At 40.1% G+C, this 18,687-nt stretch overlaps 1 protein-coding gene and 1 pseudogene across 1 annotated transcript; one reads left to right on the top strand and one right to left on the bottom strand.

Annotated features, from left to right (window-relative positions):
* Positions 1-212: 212 nt before the first annotated feature.
* On the bottom strand, positions 213-2,051 carry LOC120111186 (uncharacterized; annotated as a pseudogene).
* Positions 2,052-11,220: 9,169 nt separating this feature from the next.
* On the top strand, positions 11,221-17,373 carry LOC103715741 (sugar transport protein MST4). Its single transcript, XM_008803478.6, has 5 exons — positions 11,221-11,678; positions 13,569-13,891; positions 15,808-15,932; positions 16,051-16,339; positions 16,437-17,373. Exons 1-5 carry the CDS (start codon positions 11,543-11,545, stop codon positions 17,115-17,117), a joined length of 1,554 nt encoding a protein of 517 aa, XP_008801700.1. The 5' UTR covers positions 11,221-11,542; the 3' UTR covers positions 17,118-17,373.
* The last annotated feature ends 1,314 nt before the right edge of the window (positions 17,374-18,687 follow it).

Here is an 18,687-nt window from a genome sequence, read left to right as displayed (position 1 = left end):
ACTATGAAAACTACTATTTGCCAGTGAAAATTCATGAGAATACATCAAATTTATGTTAAATAGCTTCGCACAACCAAAAAAAAAAAAAAAAGACAAACACACATGACTGACAATCATTATTCACGACTTCTTGAGACCTAATAAGAGCTGAGTGAGTAAATCAGTACCTTGAAGGAAGAACTGCTTGAGGAATAAAAGGGGCATAAGCAGTTTCCCTCTCAACTGCAAGCCTTTGAGCTTTCTGAAACTCTTTCAGAACTGCTTGGAAATCTTTTGCAAGCTTTGCATCGGCTATCTTTTTGCTTGCCTGCATTTAGAAATTCATGTCTAAGAATCACGGAATTAAGGGGGAAAATCAGCATGATGTGTAGACCAATAGTCTTAGAGGCCTTATTAGAATGAAGCATATATACAATATGTCACCTCTATATACCTGGAAGTCTCAAAATAGCTGCCACCATGCCATAGTAATTTAAACACTATGCACTAGAAACAACAATCATGACCACTACATCATTTGACAAGGACAAGTTCATGAATTACCAATCAAGAGCACAGCCATGATATAGCTCTCAAAAAGGTTTAACAACCCAAGAGATCAATTACAGCAATTAAATACTAAGGTTGTCTTTGGTTCATGGATAAACCCCAAAAGTAATTGCAATCATGACCAACTACATTATTTGACAAGCACAAGCTCATGAATTACCAATAAAAAGTACAACTATGGTATACCTCTCAAATAGTTTGAACAACTCAAGAGATCAATTCCCAAATCTACGTTATATCATAATCACAAAGAATAACCAATTTTATCATGCGGGTAGAAGCAATTTCATATGTGAAAGAACATAAAGTTTCCACTTAATCAAAATGCCAAGGGAAAGATGGAAATGGTAGGAACACAAAAACAATCAAAATAAATGCCATAATGAATATTAATGAGCCCAAATCTACATTATATCATAATCGCAAAGAATAACTAATTTTATCATGCGCGTAGAAGCAATTTCACATGTGAAAGAAGATAAAGTTTCCACTTAATCAAATGCCAACGGAAAGATGGAAATGGTACCATTTGATGAGCGAACCAAAGACAAAATGCTGCATGATGGGCACCTTCTCAAGCACCTCAGCTTTATACATCTTCAGCATTCCACTATTCACCTTGCTCCATGTCGGGACCGCACTGATATCATCAAGCATCGGGGAGTGCTCAGCAAACACCCCCTTCTTCACCTTCTTGACAAAAGCCACACAGGCCAAGTACATATACTCGTGGGAGAAGTTATCAAGAATGTCCTGGTTGTGAATCGACTTGGGCTTCATATACTTGTGATCAATAAGCTGAGCTGAGCCAAAGATAAAGGGGAGAAAGTGGTAGTCGTCGAGGCCCCAGACACCGTGAGACCCAGTGGGCTCGAGACAGTAGGTGATCTGGAGCCTGCGCATGAGTTCGAGGTAGGCGACGAAGACCCGGGTGACGAGGGCCGGGTAGTCCTCCTCTCTGATGAGGCCGAGGCGGGCGAGGCAGTAGAGGAAGGCGGCGAAGTTGGTCTCATGGCCGGTGTCGTAGTCGATGAGGGAGGCGTTGCCGAAGGAGTCGAAGAGGTAGGGGAGAAGCTCGTCAGCGGCGGGGAGGAGCTCCTCGGAGGTAATAAGGGGGAGAAGGAGGGCGGGGGCCTCGGCGGAGAGGCGGGCGAGCTGGAAGCGGTAGGCGGGGTTGCCGTAGCGGGCGGAGTGGGGGAGTGGGGGAATCTCATCGATCCAAGAGGTTAGGGCTTGGAGGAGGGAGAGGAGGGAGGTGACGGTTTGGAGGAGGGGGGAACGGGGTCGGAGATCTTGCGACTGCGGACAGAGTGGGAGAGGGCGGCGACGAAGCCAAGGAAGTGGCGGCCGGCGGCAGAGGAGATGGAGGCCGTAGGGCCGCCACAGGCGGAGCACACCGACGACGGCAGCGGGCTGGCCTCGGCCGCGGTGGCGGAGGTGGAGCAGACGGCGGCGCATGAAGAGTCGGTGGAGGCGGCGGAGGAGGGGGAGGCGTCGATCATTTTTTATGGGAGGCGATGCAGGGTTCGGAGGGAGAGGATGAAGAAGAATCGAGGCGGCGGGAGGGGGGAAGGGAGAAGAATCGGGACGAAGAAGAAACGAGAGAGGGCGAGAGAGAGAGAGAGAGGAGGCGGGATGGGTGCGGGCGGAGGGAGAGGAAGAACCGGTTTCTTGCAACACTGGTCGGCGCCGGAGAGGAGGGAGGAGGAGGCAGAAAAAGGAGGAGGCAGAGGAGGGAGGAGGAGGCAGAGGAGGGCTTGATATGTCGATCGAGGATGGAGGAGGGGGGCAGACGCGGGTTTTGATGGGTATTTGGTTTTCAACGACGCTAATAAGCGTCGTCTTAGACCAACTCTACGACGTCGGCTATTTTTGGCGCTCTGTGGGACATTGCCGACAATTGTAGTAAGCGTCAGCAAAAAAGCATCGTTAAAACCCCTTTTTCCTGTAGTGAAAGGCATTGTATCAGGGGGCTTATTCGAACTAAGCATACTTTATAAGAATGTAAAAAAAGATCCTTCTATGATCCTTATCCAATATCTAGGATGGTAGAATTGGTCATATGAACTCGGATCAAATTCATCATGTGAAAAACTTAAATCTCATTTCTAAAATATAACTAGATTAAAAGTTCAAAAGTGAAATCCATGTGCAAACGAAGAGTGTTCGAAAACCATCAAGTCTGTGCATACAAGTTCAAATTTTTTTGATCTAGTTCATAGCAATGTGTGCAATTCTATGGAGTCACTAACTCCGAAAGGTAATCATTAATTTCTTCTTAATCCAATCATGGATCAAACATTGCTTACATGTATTTGTGCCACGGTTACTATAACCCGTGACAGGGCCATCTTCGTAATCGACAAGATATTATAGTTCATATTCATTACTAACTTTAATCCGCTAGCAGAGAGCCATTGTCATTGGATGCTGACTCTAGGGTGTCGACTGCCCCCATTTCTATAAGCGGTAATAGCAATCTGAGAGCCTTTAGAAAACTTATATCTTTTTTTAAAAAAATATATACATAAATAGTTAAAAAATACTAAATGGCATGATCAGATTCGTATTTCATAATAAAGCTATTTTTATCAAAATATTCATGAAACTATTTTTTATAACAAAGCATAATTTTCATAACGCATATGCTGATCCATAATTTTAAAAAAAGAATGATATTTTTACAAGCAAATTTTATGAACAAAAAATATGATCATTTAAAAAAATAATAAGGAGTGCAAGATCTACTTACCTCTTTCATCATATATAGTCAAACTTTACTAGGCAATTTAGTTAACCCTATTAAAAATATTAAAAGCAAAATTAATTTTTGTTTGATGATTTTTATCGAATAATAAGAAATAGAGATGATTAATCGGATGATAGGGTTCGACGATTCTGGGTGGGTCAGGCCTGAGCGATTCGATCAATAAATTATAGGATATGAACTCAATCAGGGCCAAAGTTATTTTAACATATTTCATCATCAGTAGATTTTATGGACACTTGACAAGGTTAGATGGTCGGTCTAGTAGGCGATCCAGGGACCAATGTAGTTTAGGGCCTCTTTTCAGAAATCAAATCGAGTTCGTAGATCAGGTCGACAGAACCTGATACTAGGTTTCATAGATCTTCTTTCTCTCTCTTCTTCCTTCGCAAAATAGGGGAGAGCCTATCTCTCTCCTCTTCTCGAATCAAAGGGGTGCCGATACTGAGTTCCATAGATCTTTTAGAGAAAGAAAGTAGAGAGATGAGAGAGGAGAGAGAAAGAAGACTCTTCTTTCTTCTCAAAATAGGGAATAGCCCGTCTCCCTCCTTTTCTTCTCGGATCAAGGGGGTGGTGGCCACCAGGCCTCCAAAGCAGTCGGCTCCTGTGTCGGCAGCCCAAGGCGGTCTCTCCACCAAGGCATCACCGGCGACGATAGTCGGCCGGCACAAGGAAGGAAAAAAGGAGAGGACTACCAAAAAACTGATCTACTCGGCTTGATCATGGCTATTTTCCTAACCCGCCACCACATGATCTCAGGGGTTCCTAGGGGCGGCATGGGTCGGCCTTTTTTCCGACAGCCGATGGCGGAGAGCATGAGAGAAAGAAATGCCGTAATAGGGCACACCTATTTTGGATTAAATCTCGATGATTAGCTGGCTCAAACCCATGCAAGAATGGCTATTAACCTAGCAAAAGAAGGAGAGGAAGGTAGGCGACACTCACCTCGATCCTGCGAGGTTTCAACGGCCCTTCTTGGCAACAAACAAGGAAAAATAAAGGAGGAGACTCGAAGAAGAAAACTTGGAATCAACGACGATTTCTGGCGATTTTGGTGGTGGAAATCAAAGGAGGATGAAGGATTCTTAAATAGAGGAAGTCTCTAGTGTTGGGATCGCCTTGGGACTCCCAGAGTCCGGCAATATCAGAGGAGGAAGAAGACGCCGATTGGGAGTCTTCATCTCCAACCATCACGTGCAACAGGCACACATTTGGCCTAATTAGGCCTAGCCTTTTCGAGCCAGCCCACAATCCGAATAAAAGTGGGTTATTACACTAGGTCGTAGATATCTTGCTCATGTATGTGAAAACTATCATAAAGGCTACAACTAGGGATTTGGGCTAACCATGACAAATTCTTATCAATGAACTTGTGGGTCGGCCCACAAGCCCAATAAAAGTGGGTTATTACACTAGGTCATAGATATTTTGCTCATCTATGTGAAAACTATCATAAAGGCTACAACTAAGGGTTTGGGCTAACCATGACAAATTCTTATCAATGATCAAGGTACTAAATGCAAGATCTTTAATATACGTTGATTGTATAAAGACCCAACTAATTCGTACTATTTATAAGATAATGTAAAAGTGTAAGATAAGGATCTAATTCAAGATTTGGTCTACTTCAGCTCCTTCAGATGGATACAAGAACCTAGTTTAGGTCCACTGGATACCTCACCCATTGTACAGTACAAGTTACCCCAATCTTCATCTTTGTGACTTTTGTAGTTTTAGATATTTAAACATTTTGTAATGGTGTTGCCCAGCTATGCAGGCTAAGAGAGGGGGTGAATTGGGTTTTTCAAAAACTTTTACTAATACAACAACATTAAGTGCTTGATGGATGAATATAAACTTTAGCAAATTAATAAGTAAATAAGCTGAAGATAAAAGCAAACAGATCAAGCAATGCAAACACACAAGATTTATAGTAGTTCGGTGCAACCCTGCACCTACATCCACTCTTAAAGACTTTCTTCTTGAGAATTTTACTATAATCTATAACCCATATTACAACACAGTTATTTTTCGAGTTCACAACCAAACCTAATTGATTTATCCAGAGAATCAACCAAAGAGATGAATCTACCAGCTCTCTTTTTTTCTCCGGTGGCCATTTGGGGGACAACTTATTTTTCTCTAGGGTTGACTCTTACTAGACTGGAGTCGGCTCTTGTAGTTCATGGGTTGACTCGTCACTATGATAAATTTCTTGTCTTTTTATCTGTCCACTGAGACTGTTCTGGGTCAACTCACGATTTGCTGAAGTCAACTTATGAAGGCGTATCAGTTAGCAACAGTGTACTAGGGTCAACTTGTTGCAAACTTGGGATCGACTCTTGAGGTACCTTGGGATGAATTTTTTGTGTTTGTATGTGAGCTTCCAAAAAATATTTTTATAGCCTTTTGGAAGTTCAGCTTCTTGATGTGGAACTTCAGATAGATGATTTTTATTTGAGAGTATCTGGAAGCTTTCTTTTTACTTTCTGAAATTAATCAATTAAACTCAAAATAATAGATTAGTCAACTTTTGACTCAACTATTTTGTATCATCAAAATCAACCCTTTAGAGTCAGCAAAAGTATTGCTAGAATTTTTGTTTTGAAAAGGTTCAAATTTTTCCCCCATTTTTGATAATCCTATATTGGATGTTTAAATGCAAGAAGACTTGCATTTATTGAAATCTAAAAGTTCTAAGCCTAGTTGGACTTCGTGGGTGTCGGGTTGGTGACCAAATGCATGCTAGCTTGCTCGACTCAAATCAACAAATTGCGGTCAGGTGAGGCATGTCGTGTGTATCGTGGCATGGCATACATGATGCGACCAAGTAAGCGTGGGCTAACTCTGACAAATTATCATTAAAAATCAAGGTACTAAATGCAAGGCCATTGATATGTAAAGACCCAACTTATTCATACTATTTGTGTGATATGTAAAGGTATAAGATAAGGGCCTAATTCAAGATCTAATCTAGTGCAACTCCTTCAGATGGATACAATAAACACTAAGTGGGATTCAAGTCCACTAAATACCTCACCAAAGTATAAGTTGGCCCAAACTTCTTCATTATAATTTTTGTAGCTTTGAACATTTAAAACCTTTGTAAGGAATTGCTAGAAATTTCTATTATTTTTTTTTTACAAGGCCCTCTTCAAGGGATAACCAGTACTTTCTACAAAGTTCCCCGTCGGCATGATTGCACCAACCTTGTGAATGGCAGCCTTCTATACATTCCTGTAGCTATACATGAATATTCCTGCAGCTACTTTCTTTTTGCACCATCCACTTTTCCTCAGTATACAGATCCTGAGAACTCCATCAAGTGGTCTTCAGCCTCATCTTCCTAATAGGCCAAAACTTGATGGTCAAGTTTCTCAATGACCCCTACAAGAATTAATACGTTTAGCCATAAAAAATGTTAGTTTTGAAAAAATAAATTTCGTCGCTAGGTTCGTAGCCAATACCTCGTTGCTAAAAGTCATCTATGATGAAAATAGTAATTTGTCACAAAATATTCAACATTTTATGATAAAATGAATGGTGTTATTCACACATACATAATTCATGCTAAAATAATTCATCACTAAAAGTAAGCAAATGAAATTGCCTAAACATCTATTTTATCACAAAATGTTGGATCTAAGGATCATGTATATTATTTTAGTGTCATCAACACATACATAATTCATGATAAAATAATTCATCACTAAAAGTAAGTAAAAGATATTGCTTAAACATCTGTTTTGTCATAAAAAGTTGGGTCTAAGGATCATGTATTTTTTTTTTTTTTGCTGCAGAAGTAATTTGTTTTATGATGGAAACATTTTCATTATAAAATATTTTGGTCACAAAAAAGTTTTCATCACAAAAAGATGGCTATTACTAATGATACTATTTCATCACTCGAAATCAAATATATTATCCAACCGAATCTGTTAATATATATGAACCTATGACCTCTTGGTTTGTTACCTACTGAACCACTATGACAACTTTAGCTTGTAAGTAAAAATTATAGTTTATTATACTTTATATGTTATCAATAAATATATATTTAATGATGAAAAAATATCATCACTAAATTATATAAATAATGTACAACAAAAACTATTTTATCATAAAAGTTATGCAATAATGTATAGATTATAAAATTTAATTTTTCATTAAATAATTAGTATTCCACAATAAAAATATATATGCTACAAATAAAGGTATGTTTAACTACGAAATATTATCATAAATTTATATATTGAAGAATGCATGACGAAATACTATTTCATCTCTACATAGCCTATATTATGCAATTAAATTATGCACATCACCAATGAATAAATCTTCAACGATGAAATATTACCCTCACAAAAAAAATAGAGATCCATCTATGATGAAACATAATTTTGTTGCCAAATATAAAAAATATTAGTGATGTAATTAATTTGTCACAAAAAATTGCTAGTATTTTTTTATTTTCTTGTATCCACAAGTCTATATTTGGGAATAATTCTAATATCATCATCAAAAATAATAATTTATTTATGATAAAAAAATATATTGTCATTAAAAGTCATGGTATTCATGACAATAATTTTTTGTTGCAAAGACATCATAAATTATTGCCAATAAAATTACCAGCAAAAGGCTAGAGTGGAAGTATTTGGCACCACAAATTTGGTGACAAAAAATAGAAATATAATATAATTTTGGTGCTAAAAATACTACTTAAATAATATTTCATAACAAACATTTTATTTTGTTGCCTTATGGTACTTATTAGAGATAAATCATAATTCGTAGAAAAAAATTTTGTCGCTAATTGACCATTTTCTTGTAGTGGATGCTGACATTTTTTATGTAAAAAGTAATTAGCTAATTTACACTTTCTAAAGTCATGATTGGCTAAATTAACCATCGAAGTCATTAAAGTATACTGCAAAGCATGATTCTGATCACAGAGACAAGCCTCTCCACCTATTATGTCACCAAATTCAAAGTTGCCCTATGTCATTGTGCGAGTGGCTTGAGCATGGTAGCCACATGACATATAAATGCTTCAAATGAGCTATGCCAGCTCTCCTCCAAGTAGGACTTAAGCTAGGTAGGTAAATCTTGTGGAGGACCAGATTGTAGATAGATCATCTCCATTGGTGAGACATAGCTCTCATAGCCAGGTGTTCTAGGAGAAGTGGAACCAGTCCAGTTACCGAAGATCTCAAGCTAGAGGTAATTGAGAGCTCTAAGGCTCCTCGATGAGATGAACTCGCTGGTAGTCCTGATGCTTAAGCATCCATTCTCTTTCTTAGCAATATGAAGATAGCTAGGCAACAGCATCCCATCAGGTGTTCAAAAAATGAAGGTTTTGATTGAGAATTCCTCCAATTGGAGGGATATGGATGGCGCAGGCTTTCTTCTAGCAGATTCCTACATATGTGCGGCCATGCCACCGACATTAGATAGCTGGAAAGAAAATAAAGAAAAGGGATAGTTGCTTGGGTCTGGGTGCCTTGACATTCAAGAACTGACTATCTGGAAGAAAAACAATTAAAGGTAGAGATAAAGACAATAGCTGGCTGTTTGATCGGTAGAAGGATCCTCTCTCATGTCAGGTTCCATCATTCATGCATAACATAATAAGTGGCATGATAACCACCCTTATCCAGTGTCGATCCATGATCAGGTTCCACTCTCTTTCACAACTCTAACAAACAGGGTTGCTATTCTCCCAATCGCCACAATTCGTTAGCATCAAGTCCCATACTACCTCCAATAACTATGTACTGTGTCATAATTATTCTGGTATAGTTAATGGGTAATGACCTTTTTGATTAGCATGGGCCATTCAATTACATTCAACCTTTCTAATGGCTACTCGGTCTAATGGCCGCCTAATTCAGCCTATCGAATTCCATGTCTTGATTTCTTTTTAAACATTCAACTCCTTAGTAAGATCAAATAATATTAAAGCTTTTGGTCTCATTCGACTTGAGTTCTTGACTCAAGCCCTTCCTTAGCTTGAAACTCCCCTTTGAATCTTTATCTTGGGAGTGCCACATATGTAATGATTCTCGAGCGTTACATGGGGTGTAAACATGTCTAAATTTAAATTCAATTACCAAATTGGAATTCAAGCTTGCTTACATATATACCGTAATGTAAGCATTACAAGGCCCTGTGCATGTGCTATGGGGCATCAATATAGATGGGCAGCCAAGGTCTTTATTGAGATAGCCATTGAGGCTATTATAAGCCTCTCTCGAAGTTACACAGACCGAGCTTTTATAAAATCTCCAGATCCAATATCTTGAACGCCAAAGCGATCAGGTCATGCACAAATGAGTTACTTTGCTATTTCGAAAGTTTCCACCGTTCAGTTAGCTTCTCCCCTTTCCAAATTTTTCTCGTATTTTTCTTACTACCTTCTCTTTTTCTTAGATAACTGAAGGAATTCTCTAGCTCAGACCTCTACACAATCATGCTCATGATAGGAGGTTCTATATTGAGGGGGTGAAATACATTTTTAGATAGTATTTCAAATGCCTTATTTCAGGCATGCCTTTTTAATTTATTTTGAATTTCTTATATAAATTAATTTTGAGATTATTTGACATATTTTAAATTTTATATATATATATATATATATATATATATATATATATAATTATGAGTAATTGTAATATAATTTGAAAATTGTTTTCAACACGGCCGAAGCCACTCGACAGAGGGCTGCTGTCTCAAACTGAGGATGAATCATGAAAACGTGGGGCTGGAAATACCAATAGTCGAACTCGAAGAATATTAGTCGGCCAACATCGTTATCCGGAGAAAAGTAAAAGACTTGTCCCACTTTCCCTGGCGTGCTCCCGCTGGCGCCCAGAATTGTTATCGTCAGCACGATCCCTCTTTCCCGGTATCTTTGGCTGGGCCCCAAGTGCGGCAAAAGTCTCTCTGACCAACTACAATAATATTTGAGAGTTTTTTTTTCATGAGAATTGTATTACTTAATGCCTCTTCTTTTCTCTTTTACTATTCTCAAGCACCATACCATGTGGAAAGCGAGAGAGCATCACCGGCTGCCAGTGTTAAAAAACAGCACAAGCCACAATTTCCACGCTAGACACGCCATGGATATCCTAGGTGGATGAGATCGGCAGGAGACAGGCTGGTTTAAGCAAATAATGATCATACTCGACTTTCAAAAGTCTAAATATTTCAATGTGTATAATTATGATGCACATAATTTTATCCATAACTTTAAATATTAAAATTATACTGTTGTCAGGTATAGTGTCATCCTTGGGACTGGATTCAGATAAATGCTCCAAAATAGAGTTCAATAGTGCCAGCAGGGACCCCTAGGACATCTTTGAAGCGATTGATGGAGATCGATTAACATCATCTTCGAATGATTCATCTGGTTATGCATCAAACGGACACATATTCTTTAATGATTTGGGCTGTACATAAAATAATGTGAGTCCGGCTCGATGAGATTTTATGGGGCTCTTATGAGTTGTTTGCGGTCGAACGGTTCGTCCGGTTATGTATCAAACGGACGCATATTGATTAATGATTTGGGCTGTACATAAAATAATGTGAGTCCGGCTCGATAAGATTTTATGAGGCTCTCGTGACTTTGTTTGCGGTCGTTCCAAACCGACGCGGAGAGAGAGGATTGCCGAGCGCGTATGAATCCGTGGACGGCTCGGCGTTTGGGCTCCGTTACGCATCCCCATCGGTTTTTGTCGTCCTGCGAGCCCTCACGTCGATTGGAGCGCGAGAGAAGCACCTCTTGGCCAATAATATCGGCCACGCAAGTCTGAAACCAACTAAAAATTTAAAATTCCACGCCCACGTGGCGTTTATCTTCTTGCATGTTTATATAGTCAATGTCAAGATTCCCCAACCTAGAGAGAGAGAGAGAGAAAAAAAGTAAACCGGAAGGAACTCGGAAATATGGCAACCTTTCTAACTTGAGAGCCGTTAATTGACCGCCCAGCCGTCCCGGGACTCCCATCGAGACCCCACGTATCTCAATGGTGTCATTATTCATATATGGACACCCCCACGAGCTCTATAAAACGAAGCCCACCTCCCTTGAGATCTGGGAGGCCGGCTTTTGAGCTTCTGAGTAGGAGAAAATCTTTTCTGGTCTGAGTTTTTTGTGGATAAGCCTTCTTATCGCTTCCAAGCTTCTTCTTCTTCTTCTTCTTCTCTCTCTGGTTCACGATGCCGGCCGGAGGGTTCTCGGTGGCGGCGCCGCCGGGCACCGAATTTGAGGCGAAGATTACGCCAATTGTCATCGTCTCTTGCATCATGGCTGCCACCGGAGGGTTAATGTTTGGATACGACGTTGGTGTTTCAGGTGAGAAGGTTTCACATCTAATTCTTACGGATATATAATTATTAATTAGAGATAATTTTGCAGCATCATGAAATTGGTTTGGAATCTCCTTGGCTTTTGGAGAAAAAAAAAAAAGTGGCTGACGACGTCGACACTTGTTAGATGCTTTTGTCTTATTTTTTCTTTTCCATGAATATGGATGTAGAGCATGGATCTTTTCCTCTTTCCATGTTGAGGTAGGCTCGTAGAGGTCTTCATATTATCTTAACAAAATTGTATTTTCTTTTAAACTTTTTTATGTTAATTTTTTTTGCTATTTTGAAATTTTGCTTGCAGGAGCCTTTTCAAAAATATTCTGCTCTTAATTTCTTTTTCTTTGTTTTGCAAGTCTTTTTCTACGTTAATTTTCTCAGGGATTTGAATAATTACCCAAACAATTAGGCTTTAAAAAAAATTATAAAAACTTCTGGCTTTGTTGGTTCAGAAAGCTTACAGCCCGCTGTCAAGGACGAGCTGCTGCTTCAGTTTTCTGGGAAATTTTTTGCTATTTTCCAACGTATATTTTTATCGAGAACTTGTTTTAGGAATAATTAACTGCAGACCTTCTTCAGCTATACGTCCCAGTTGCAGACTTGAGTTGGGGAAATTAATACATATCAAATTCGGTGGAACACCGGCTTAACAAAACCATATTATAGTCAAGCACAGGGGGAGAGCGTCATAAAAAAGCATCAACTTTTTTCCTTTTTTTTATAGAAGGGATGCAAGCCTCAATTTTGTTGCCTTATTAAAAAAAACCCTAAAAGTTATTAATTATTCATAAAAGTATATCCAAAGCATGGAATATGTTTTAAAGGATTTAAGTGAAGGAAAAGTTTATAAGCAATGTTTGATATATATGACCCGTCAAACTGTTAGAGGTCTCTCTCTCTCTCTCTCTCTCTCTCTCTCTCTCTCTCTCTCTCTCTCTCACTCACTCACTCAAAGGAAAGAGTTAGGTAAGCCTAACCCGTTCTCTCTCTCTCTCTCTCTCTCACTCAAAGGAAAGAGTTAGGTAAGCCTAACCCGTTGTAGTTATTAGTGAAACCATACAATATTGCAAGAGATATTAGTTAGAAAAGGTTTTTATCTTCGAAACTAGGATAGTGACTTCCCAACCTATTGTTCTTAAGAAATTAATTATCCATGTAGAAGGCCAAGTTGCTTAATAGGTGAAAACATATAACCGAACAGACAAGAATTTTTTTTTAATTCTTTTGTCTTATGAAAAAAAGTGATGATTTCTTATAATACCATAGTACAAGGTGCTTGGATGTCCCTTCTCGCCCTCTTTATCTTCTACTTTGATATCGACCTTAACCCAAACTTTGTCAAATTGAAGCTGACATTTATCTTTTTAACAAAAAAAAGCTTAAATTTATGATTTTTCTTTCATTTGGATTTTTCTTGAGCCTATGTTTGAAGAGATAAAATAGATGTTTTAAAACAAAATACCTTGAAAATATTAATTATAATAAAATATTAGCCAGTAAAATTTAAGATTCTGTTCTATTAACCAGACAACTCGTTGTAGTATATTTTACCTAAACGCCTCCTACCTACTTACTCTAAAATCTCTTTTTGTAGGTAAAGCTAAAGAATGGTTACATTCTTAAAGACTTACAGGGAACCAAAGAAATGTAATAGATCTACCAAAAAGAGCCCATGTTAGCATAAGAAAAAAGTTATTAATCAAAAAAAGAAAAAAAAAAAGGTTATGGCAATGCCCCACTGGTACAAGAAAAGGTTTCTAAATGTGCTGTCACATTAAGATATTGGTCGGCCATTTCAAAGAAGATGATTACTATAGAGAAATCACCTTAGCCATGCTAGAATTTTCAACTCATTGAAATATTTAATCTCTGTTGACAGGTGGTGTGACATCGATGAACGATTTTTTGCTTAAATTCTTTCCTAAGGTGTATCGAAAAAAGAATGAGCCAGGGCTGGACAGCAACTACTGCAAGTATGACAATCAAGGCCTCCAATTGTTCACCTCCTCCCTCTATCTGGCTGGCCTCACTGCCACCTTCTTTGCCTCCTACACTACTCGCCGCCTTGGCCGGAGGCTGACAATGCTCATCGCCGGCATCTTCTTCATCATCGGAGTCATCTTCAATGGAGCCGCCCAAAACCTTGGCATGCTTATAGTTGGCAGGATTCTTCTTGGTTGTGGTGTAGGATTTGCTAATCAGGTTAGTTCACTGCAAATTACCCAGTTAATTCTTAGTATATTTAACTCCTAAATTTGAACCATTTTCAGCTTAAAGTTGAAGAAACCATAATATATGCTAAAAAAATCCATGGAAGCACAATTTATTTACTAAATTAAACGGGGAAATGGTTTAGTATAGTAGCTCCGAAAGTATAGTTGCTCTAGTCAATAATTAACAAATATTGAATCATATCACACTGAATGGTCTACCAAACTGCATAATTCTTGTACTGCAAGTATAGAAATCTTTTACCCAAGACGTTTAAATAAAAGATTATATGATTAATTTAACTTCAGAACATGACACTTTGAGATTGAGGGCTGTGACATGCATTAAAATACTCTTAAAGCATTCTAAAATTGTATAAATAAAAAGAAGGGGCAAAGGCGACGAAAGTTGGGCACTGTCTCTGACCAGTGCACGTTGATGGCCGGTTTGGTCACGACGGACGCTAGACAGAGAGAATCAAATTTCCGAGAGGAAAGGAAGAGTATATCATAAAATATGACTGTCTTTGTTCTTGCATAAAAAGGAATATGGCATGAGGCTTATTTTTCCATAGCTTTATTCGTTTGAATCGTTTAGCCGTGACGAAACGTGGAAACCTGTTTCAGGCTGGTTTTAGTTTTGCATGGCCTTGTCCGGTTTGTCACCATTTCTTTAGACCTTTTTTTGATTTGTCTTTGAGCAAGGTAGGCATGGTCAATAAAAATTAAAGATCTAGAATGTCCTCAGAATGATATTCCATAGGTATTTGCTTTCCAAAAGTCAGAAACAATGTTGTCATGACTAATTGTCCATCTCTTTAGCCATCATTTTCTATGCTGGCTTCACATCCATGATTTGACACCTTTATAGTAAAGTACTTACAGCCTACCGGCTGCATCCATTTCTTTTGAGAGGAAATCCTCTGTTTAAACCTGAATAGATATTTCTTTAACCAATTCTATGAATCATGGATGTTCAAATAAATAAATAAATAAATAAAACTAGAAGGCCAAGCTGTATATTTTCAAGTATGAAAGCACCTTCTTTTAGCTTATGTGTGTGCGAGTACATATGTGTGTTCATATGCTAACTTATTTTGCTATTTGAAGTGAGATTTATAGAGTTCGAATTCTCTATCGTACATCTTTTGCATGGCTGTGCTATTTTAGATAGCTATTACATCGTTTATTTCATAGACGAATGCCCCGGATGTGTGAGAATCGCATGTCTTCAAAATGAATGATATGGCCGCTATCCAACATGGTACAACACTTTATGGTGCAAAAGGGGTGCCTGGGGTCAAGCTCTATATACCTCAATACTCCATCTAGACATTAGTGATACAAACTAGAGAACACCAATATGAGGGTTTGGAAATCTAGTGACCATGGCTCATATCTAATTTGGAGTCATTTTTGGGCAATGTGTAGACTGTCCTTGTCCTTTAGGGCCTACCGCATTTTGGTGATGGTTTAGGGCCTACTCTACTAGAATTTGCAAGCGATTTTTAGTCGGGGCATGTGTGAAAACTTTGTGCTGTTTTGCTGTGGGCTTGATCTTGGTAGTATTTAGATAAATAGGATCTCAGATTGGTATAATTCTTTCGTTTTCATTCTTCTCAAAAGTAATTCGGTTTTTCTATTTGCTTCCCGATGACTTAAATCAACTTCGAGTTATTGGATCAAATACCTGTAAACAGAACTTAACTTTATGTTGACCTTAGTCATGGTAACTAAAATATAAACTGGTAGGTCTCAAGCTTAAACTTGTTTACCAGCTCTGAAACTTAATTAAGCTCAATCTCCAAAAAAAAAAGAAGAAGAAGAACAGAGCTGCTCAATGTGGGGCATTCTTTTCTGTTTCTGCTTCTTGTTTTAAACTTGTGCATTCTGTTCCTTACTCTGCAGGCAGTGCCTCTATTCCTCTCGGAGATTGCACCCACCAGAATCCGTGGGGGTCTCAACATCCTGTTTCAGCTCAATGTCACCATCGGCATCCTCTTTGCCAACCTTGTCAACTACGGAACTTCCAAGTATTTCCCACACCCAAATCTTAATTTCTTCCCTTTACGAATACTAGTTTCATCACTCGCTAAAGATGCAATGCATCATATGGCCAGTTTCCTGATTCTAGCTTGTCTTGTGACTCAGAATCCACCCATGGGGATGGAGGCTGTCTCTCTCGCTCGCCGGCATACCGGCCGTCCTCCTGACAGTCGGCGCACTCTTTGTGGTCGACACCCCTAACAGTCTCATCGAGCGCGGCCGCCTGGAGGAAGGCAAGGCGGTTCTCCGGAAGATCCGCGGCACCGACAACATCGAGCCCGAGTTCAATGAGATCCTTGAGGCCAGCCGCATTGCCCAGCAAGTGAAGCACCCTTTCCGCAATCTCCTCAAGCGCCGCAACATCCCCCAGCTCACCATCGCCATCCTCCTCCAGGTATGCCTACAAACCTGCAACCAAGTCGAACGCCTTCGTTTCTCATGCATGAGACCATCCTACGTGATCTGACAAACCAATGCATACAAATGTCCAGATCTTCCAGCAATTCACTGGCATCAACGCCATCATGTTCTACGCGCCGGTCCTCTTCAACACGCTGGGCTTCAAGAGCGATGCGTCGCTCTACTCCGCGGTGATCACCGGCGCCGTCAACGTGCTGTCGACGGTCGTGTCCATCTACTCGGTGGACCGGGTGGGGCGGCGGGTGCTGCTCCTGGAGGCCGGGGTGCAGATGTTCCTATCCCAGGTGGTGATCTCGGTCATCCTTGGCATCAAGGTCACCGACCACTCGGACAACCTCAGCCATGGATATGCCGTTTTCGTGGTGGTGATGGTGTGCACCTTCGTGTCGGCGTTTGCGTGGTCCTGGGGGCCGCTGGGGTGGCTCATCCCCAGCGAGACGTTCCCCTTGGAGACGCGCTCGGCGGGGCAGAGCATAACGGTGTGTGTGAACCTGCTCTTCACCTTCGTCATCGCGCAGGCCTTCTTGTCCATGCTCTGCCACCTCAAGTACGGCATCTTCGCCTTCTTCTCGGGGTGGGTGGTGGTGATGTCGCTCTTCGTGCTCTTCCTCCTGCCGGAGACGAAGAACGTGCCCATTGAAGAGATGACGGAGAGGGTGTGGAAGCAGCACTGGTTCTGGAAGCGGTTCATGGATGATGATGATGCTGAAAAGAATAACGAGATCAATGGCGCCAAGGGGCTGCAGCCATAGGAGAGGGAACAGCTCGTTTGGAAGAATGCACATGTTTCCCTTTTTTTGGGGTGCCCACTTCACCCACATATACCAACCGATATACGGAGGTTAAACGGATTTTTATAATTAGTTAATTATACTGATTGCAATAGTAGTAAATTTATGTTGGAGTAGAGTTTTCATTATGAATTGTAATTGATTGTCAGTTCACAGAAATTGGATCAGATTAAATTAGTCCTAGAACAAGAGAATACATGTTGATGGAATTCCGCTAGTGAATGCCTTCGGCTGGTTGGCCTGTCTGCTAAAAACAGGAGAATCCGACCCATCTCTATATACAAAGAAAAGTTCAGAAATTGCCGAAAATAATCTAATAGAGGATTCTCCGAACTGAGGAAAAGAACAGTCCTCCTGAACTGAGGAATGACAAAATCTAGCCACCAACAACATCCTAGAGCTGCGACTCATAAAAGCTTAGACCAAGCAACAACCACAAAGAGAAAATACCCATGCTTTGGCCCCAACCATGGCAATCACTGGAGTGGCACTGAAGAAACCTGCACACCACATACATTTGGGAGGAGGGAGAGAGCGAGCGATCGCCTTGAACCCCTTACCGACCAATTGAAGAAGGGAAATAAAGAAGGAAAACAAAAACAAAAACAAAAACAAGGGGCCACCATCTAGCTACTCCTCTACCAAGTACTTGAGAAAGAAAACAAAAAAGATCAAACTAAACTAAACTAAACCAACTAACGCTACCCGCTTGACCCCTGGCTCCGCAGCTTCACTTCCCGCAGCATAAGCATCGATTCACCTCCAGCAAAAACACACCAAAAGGCAAAACCTATACAATTTGCATAACAGTGTTGGCCCTCCATCACCCATCCGGCAACAAAACCACCTACGATCACCAAAATCTAAAATCAAACAACGCTGGGAGCCCCAGCAAACCCATCGAACCACGAAGGAAAACCCCAAATTTCCCTAAGCAAGAGAGTGAGGACTTGTTCAGTTGCAGGATATAGATGCATTTGAGGGGGTTTATCCCATAATTCCACCGGACATCTTTTGCTTGAGCTTCGTATTCCAGCCAACGCCAGTCATCCAAGCTAAAGATTTTGCTTTCACAAGCACAATCAAACGTAGTTTTGCCTTAACCAAGGGATAAAGAAATAGAGATGCAAAGGTTAGGGAAAGCCATCTGTTGGTTTTCTAGCTGCAGTTTTCTATCCTGCAATCAAACGCAGCCTGGAATAATATAAGGATCCGCATTAGCTCTCCTACAATCAGTGGCTTATTCGGCTCTAATTTACAATTCATTCATTCTCGGGCATAGTTGTTCACAAAACGTGGCATGCATGCGCTGGAGTTCGTCGCTTGCTGGTCTTAATGACAGCTTCATCTTCATCATCTTCGAACTTTATCTTTAAAGCTAGAGTGGCCAAAGAATCAAGTTGAGGAGAGAACGAACGAAAAAAGACATCATAAGCAAAGGGAGGTTTGATCAGGGATAGACATGAATGGAGTGCTTTCTGCCGGTTACTAGTCCAATACCATTCTATCAGACAAAAAAGGAAGCAAGGTA

The sequence above is a fragment of the Phoenix dactylifera genome, chromosome 7, assembly GCF_051530095.1.
Source record: "Phoenix dactylifera cultivar Ajwa chromosome 7, Ajwa_hap1_PhDact_Kaust_v1.1, whole genome shotgun sequence".
NCBI lineage: Eukaryota > Viridiplantae > Streptophyta > Magnoliopsida > Arecales > Arecaceae > Phoenix > Phoenix dactylifera.
This window is presented reverse-complemented; position numbering and strand designations above follow the sequence as displayed.

Bases quoted from the DNA above. Each gene is read 5' to 3' on its own strand.
- LOC103715741 (XM_008803478.6), top strand. From the start codon at position 11,543: ATGCCGGCCGGAGGGTTCTCGGTGGCGGCGCCGCCGGGCACCGAATTT. The intron at 11,679-13,568 runs GTGAGAAGGTTT...CTCTGTTGACAG, and splicing joins ATACGACGTTGGTGTTTCAG to GTGGTGTGACATCGATGAAC. The intron at 13,892-15,807 runs GTTAGTTCACTG...CTTACTCTGCAG, and splicing joins GTGTAGGATTTGCTAATCAG to GCAGTGCCTCTATTCCTCTC.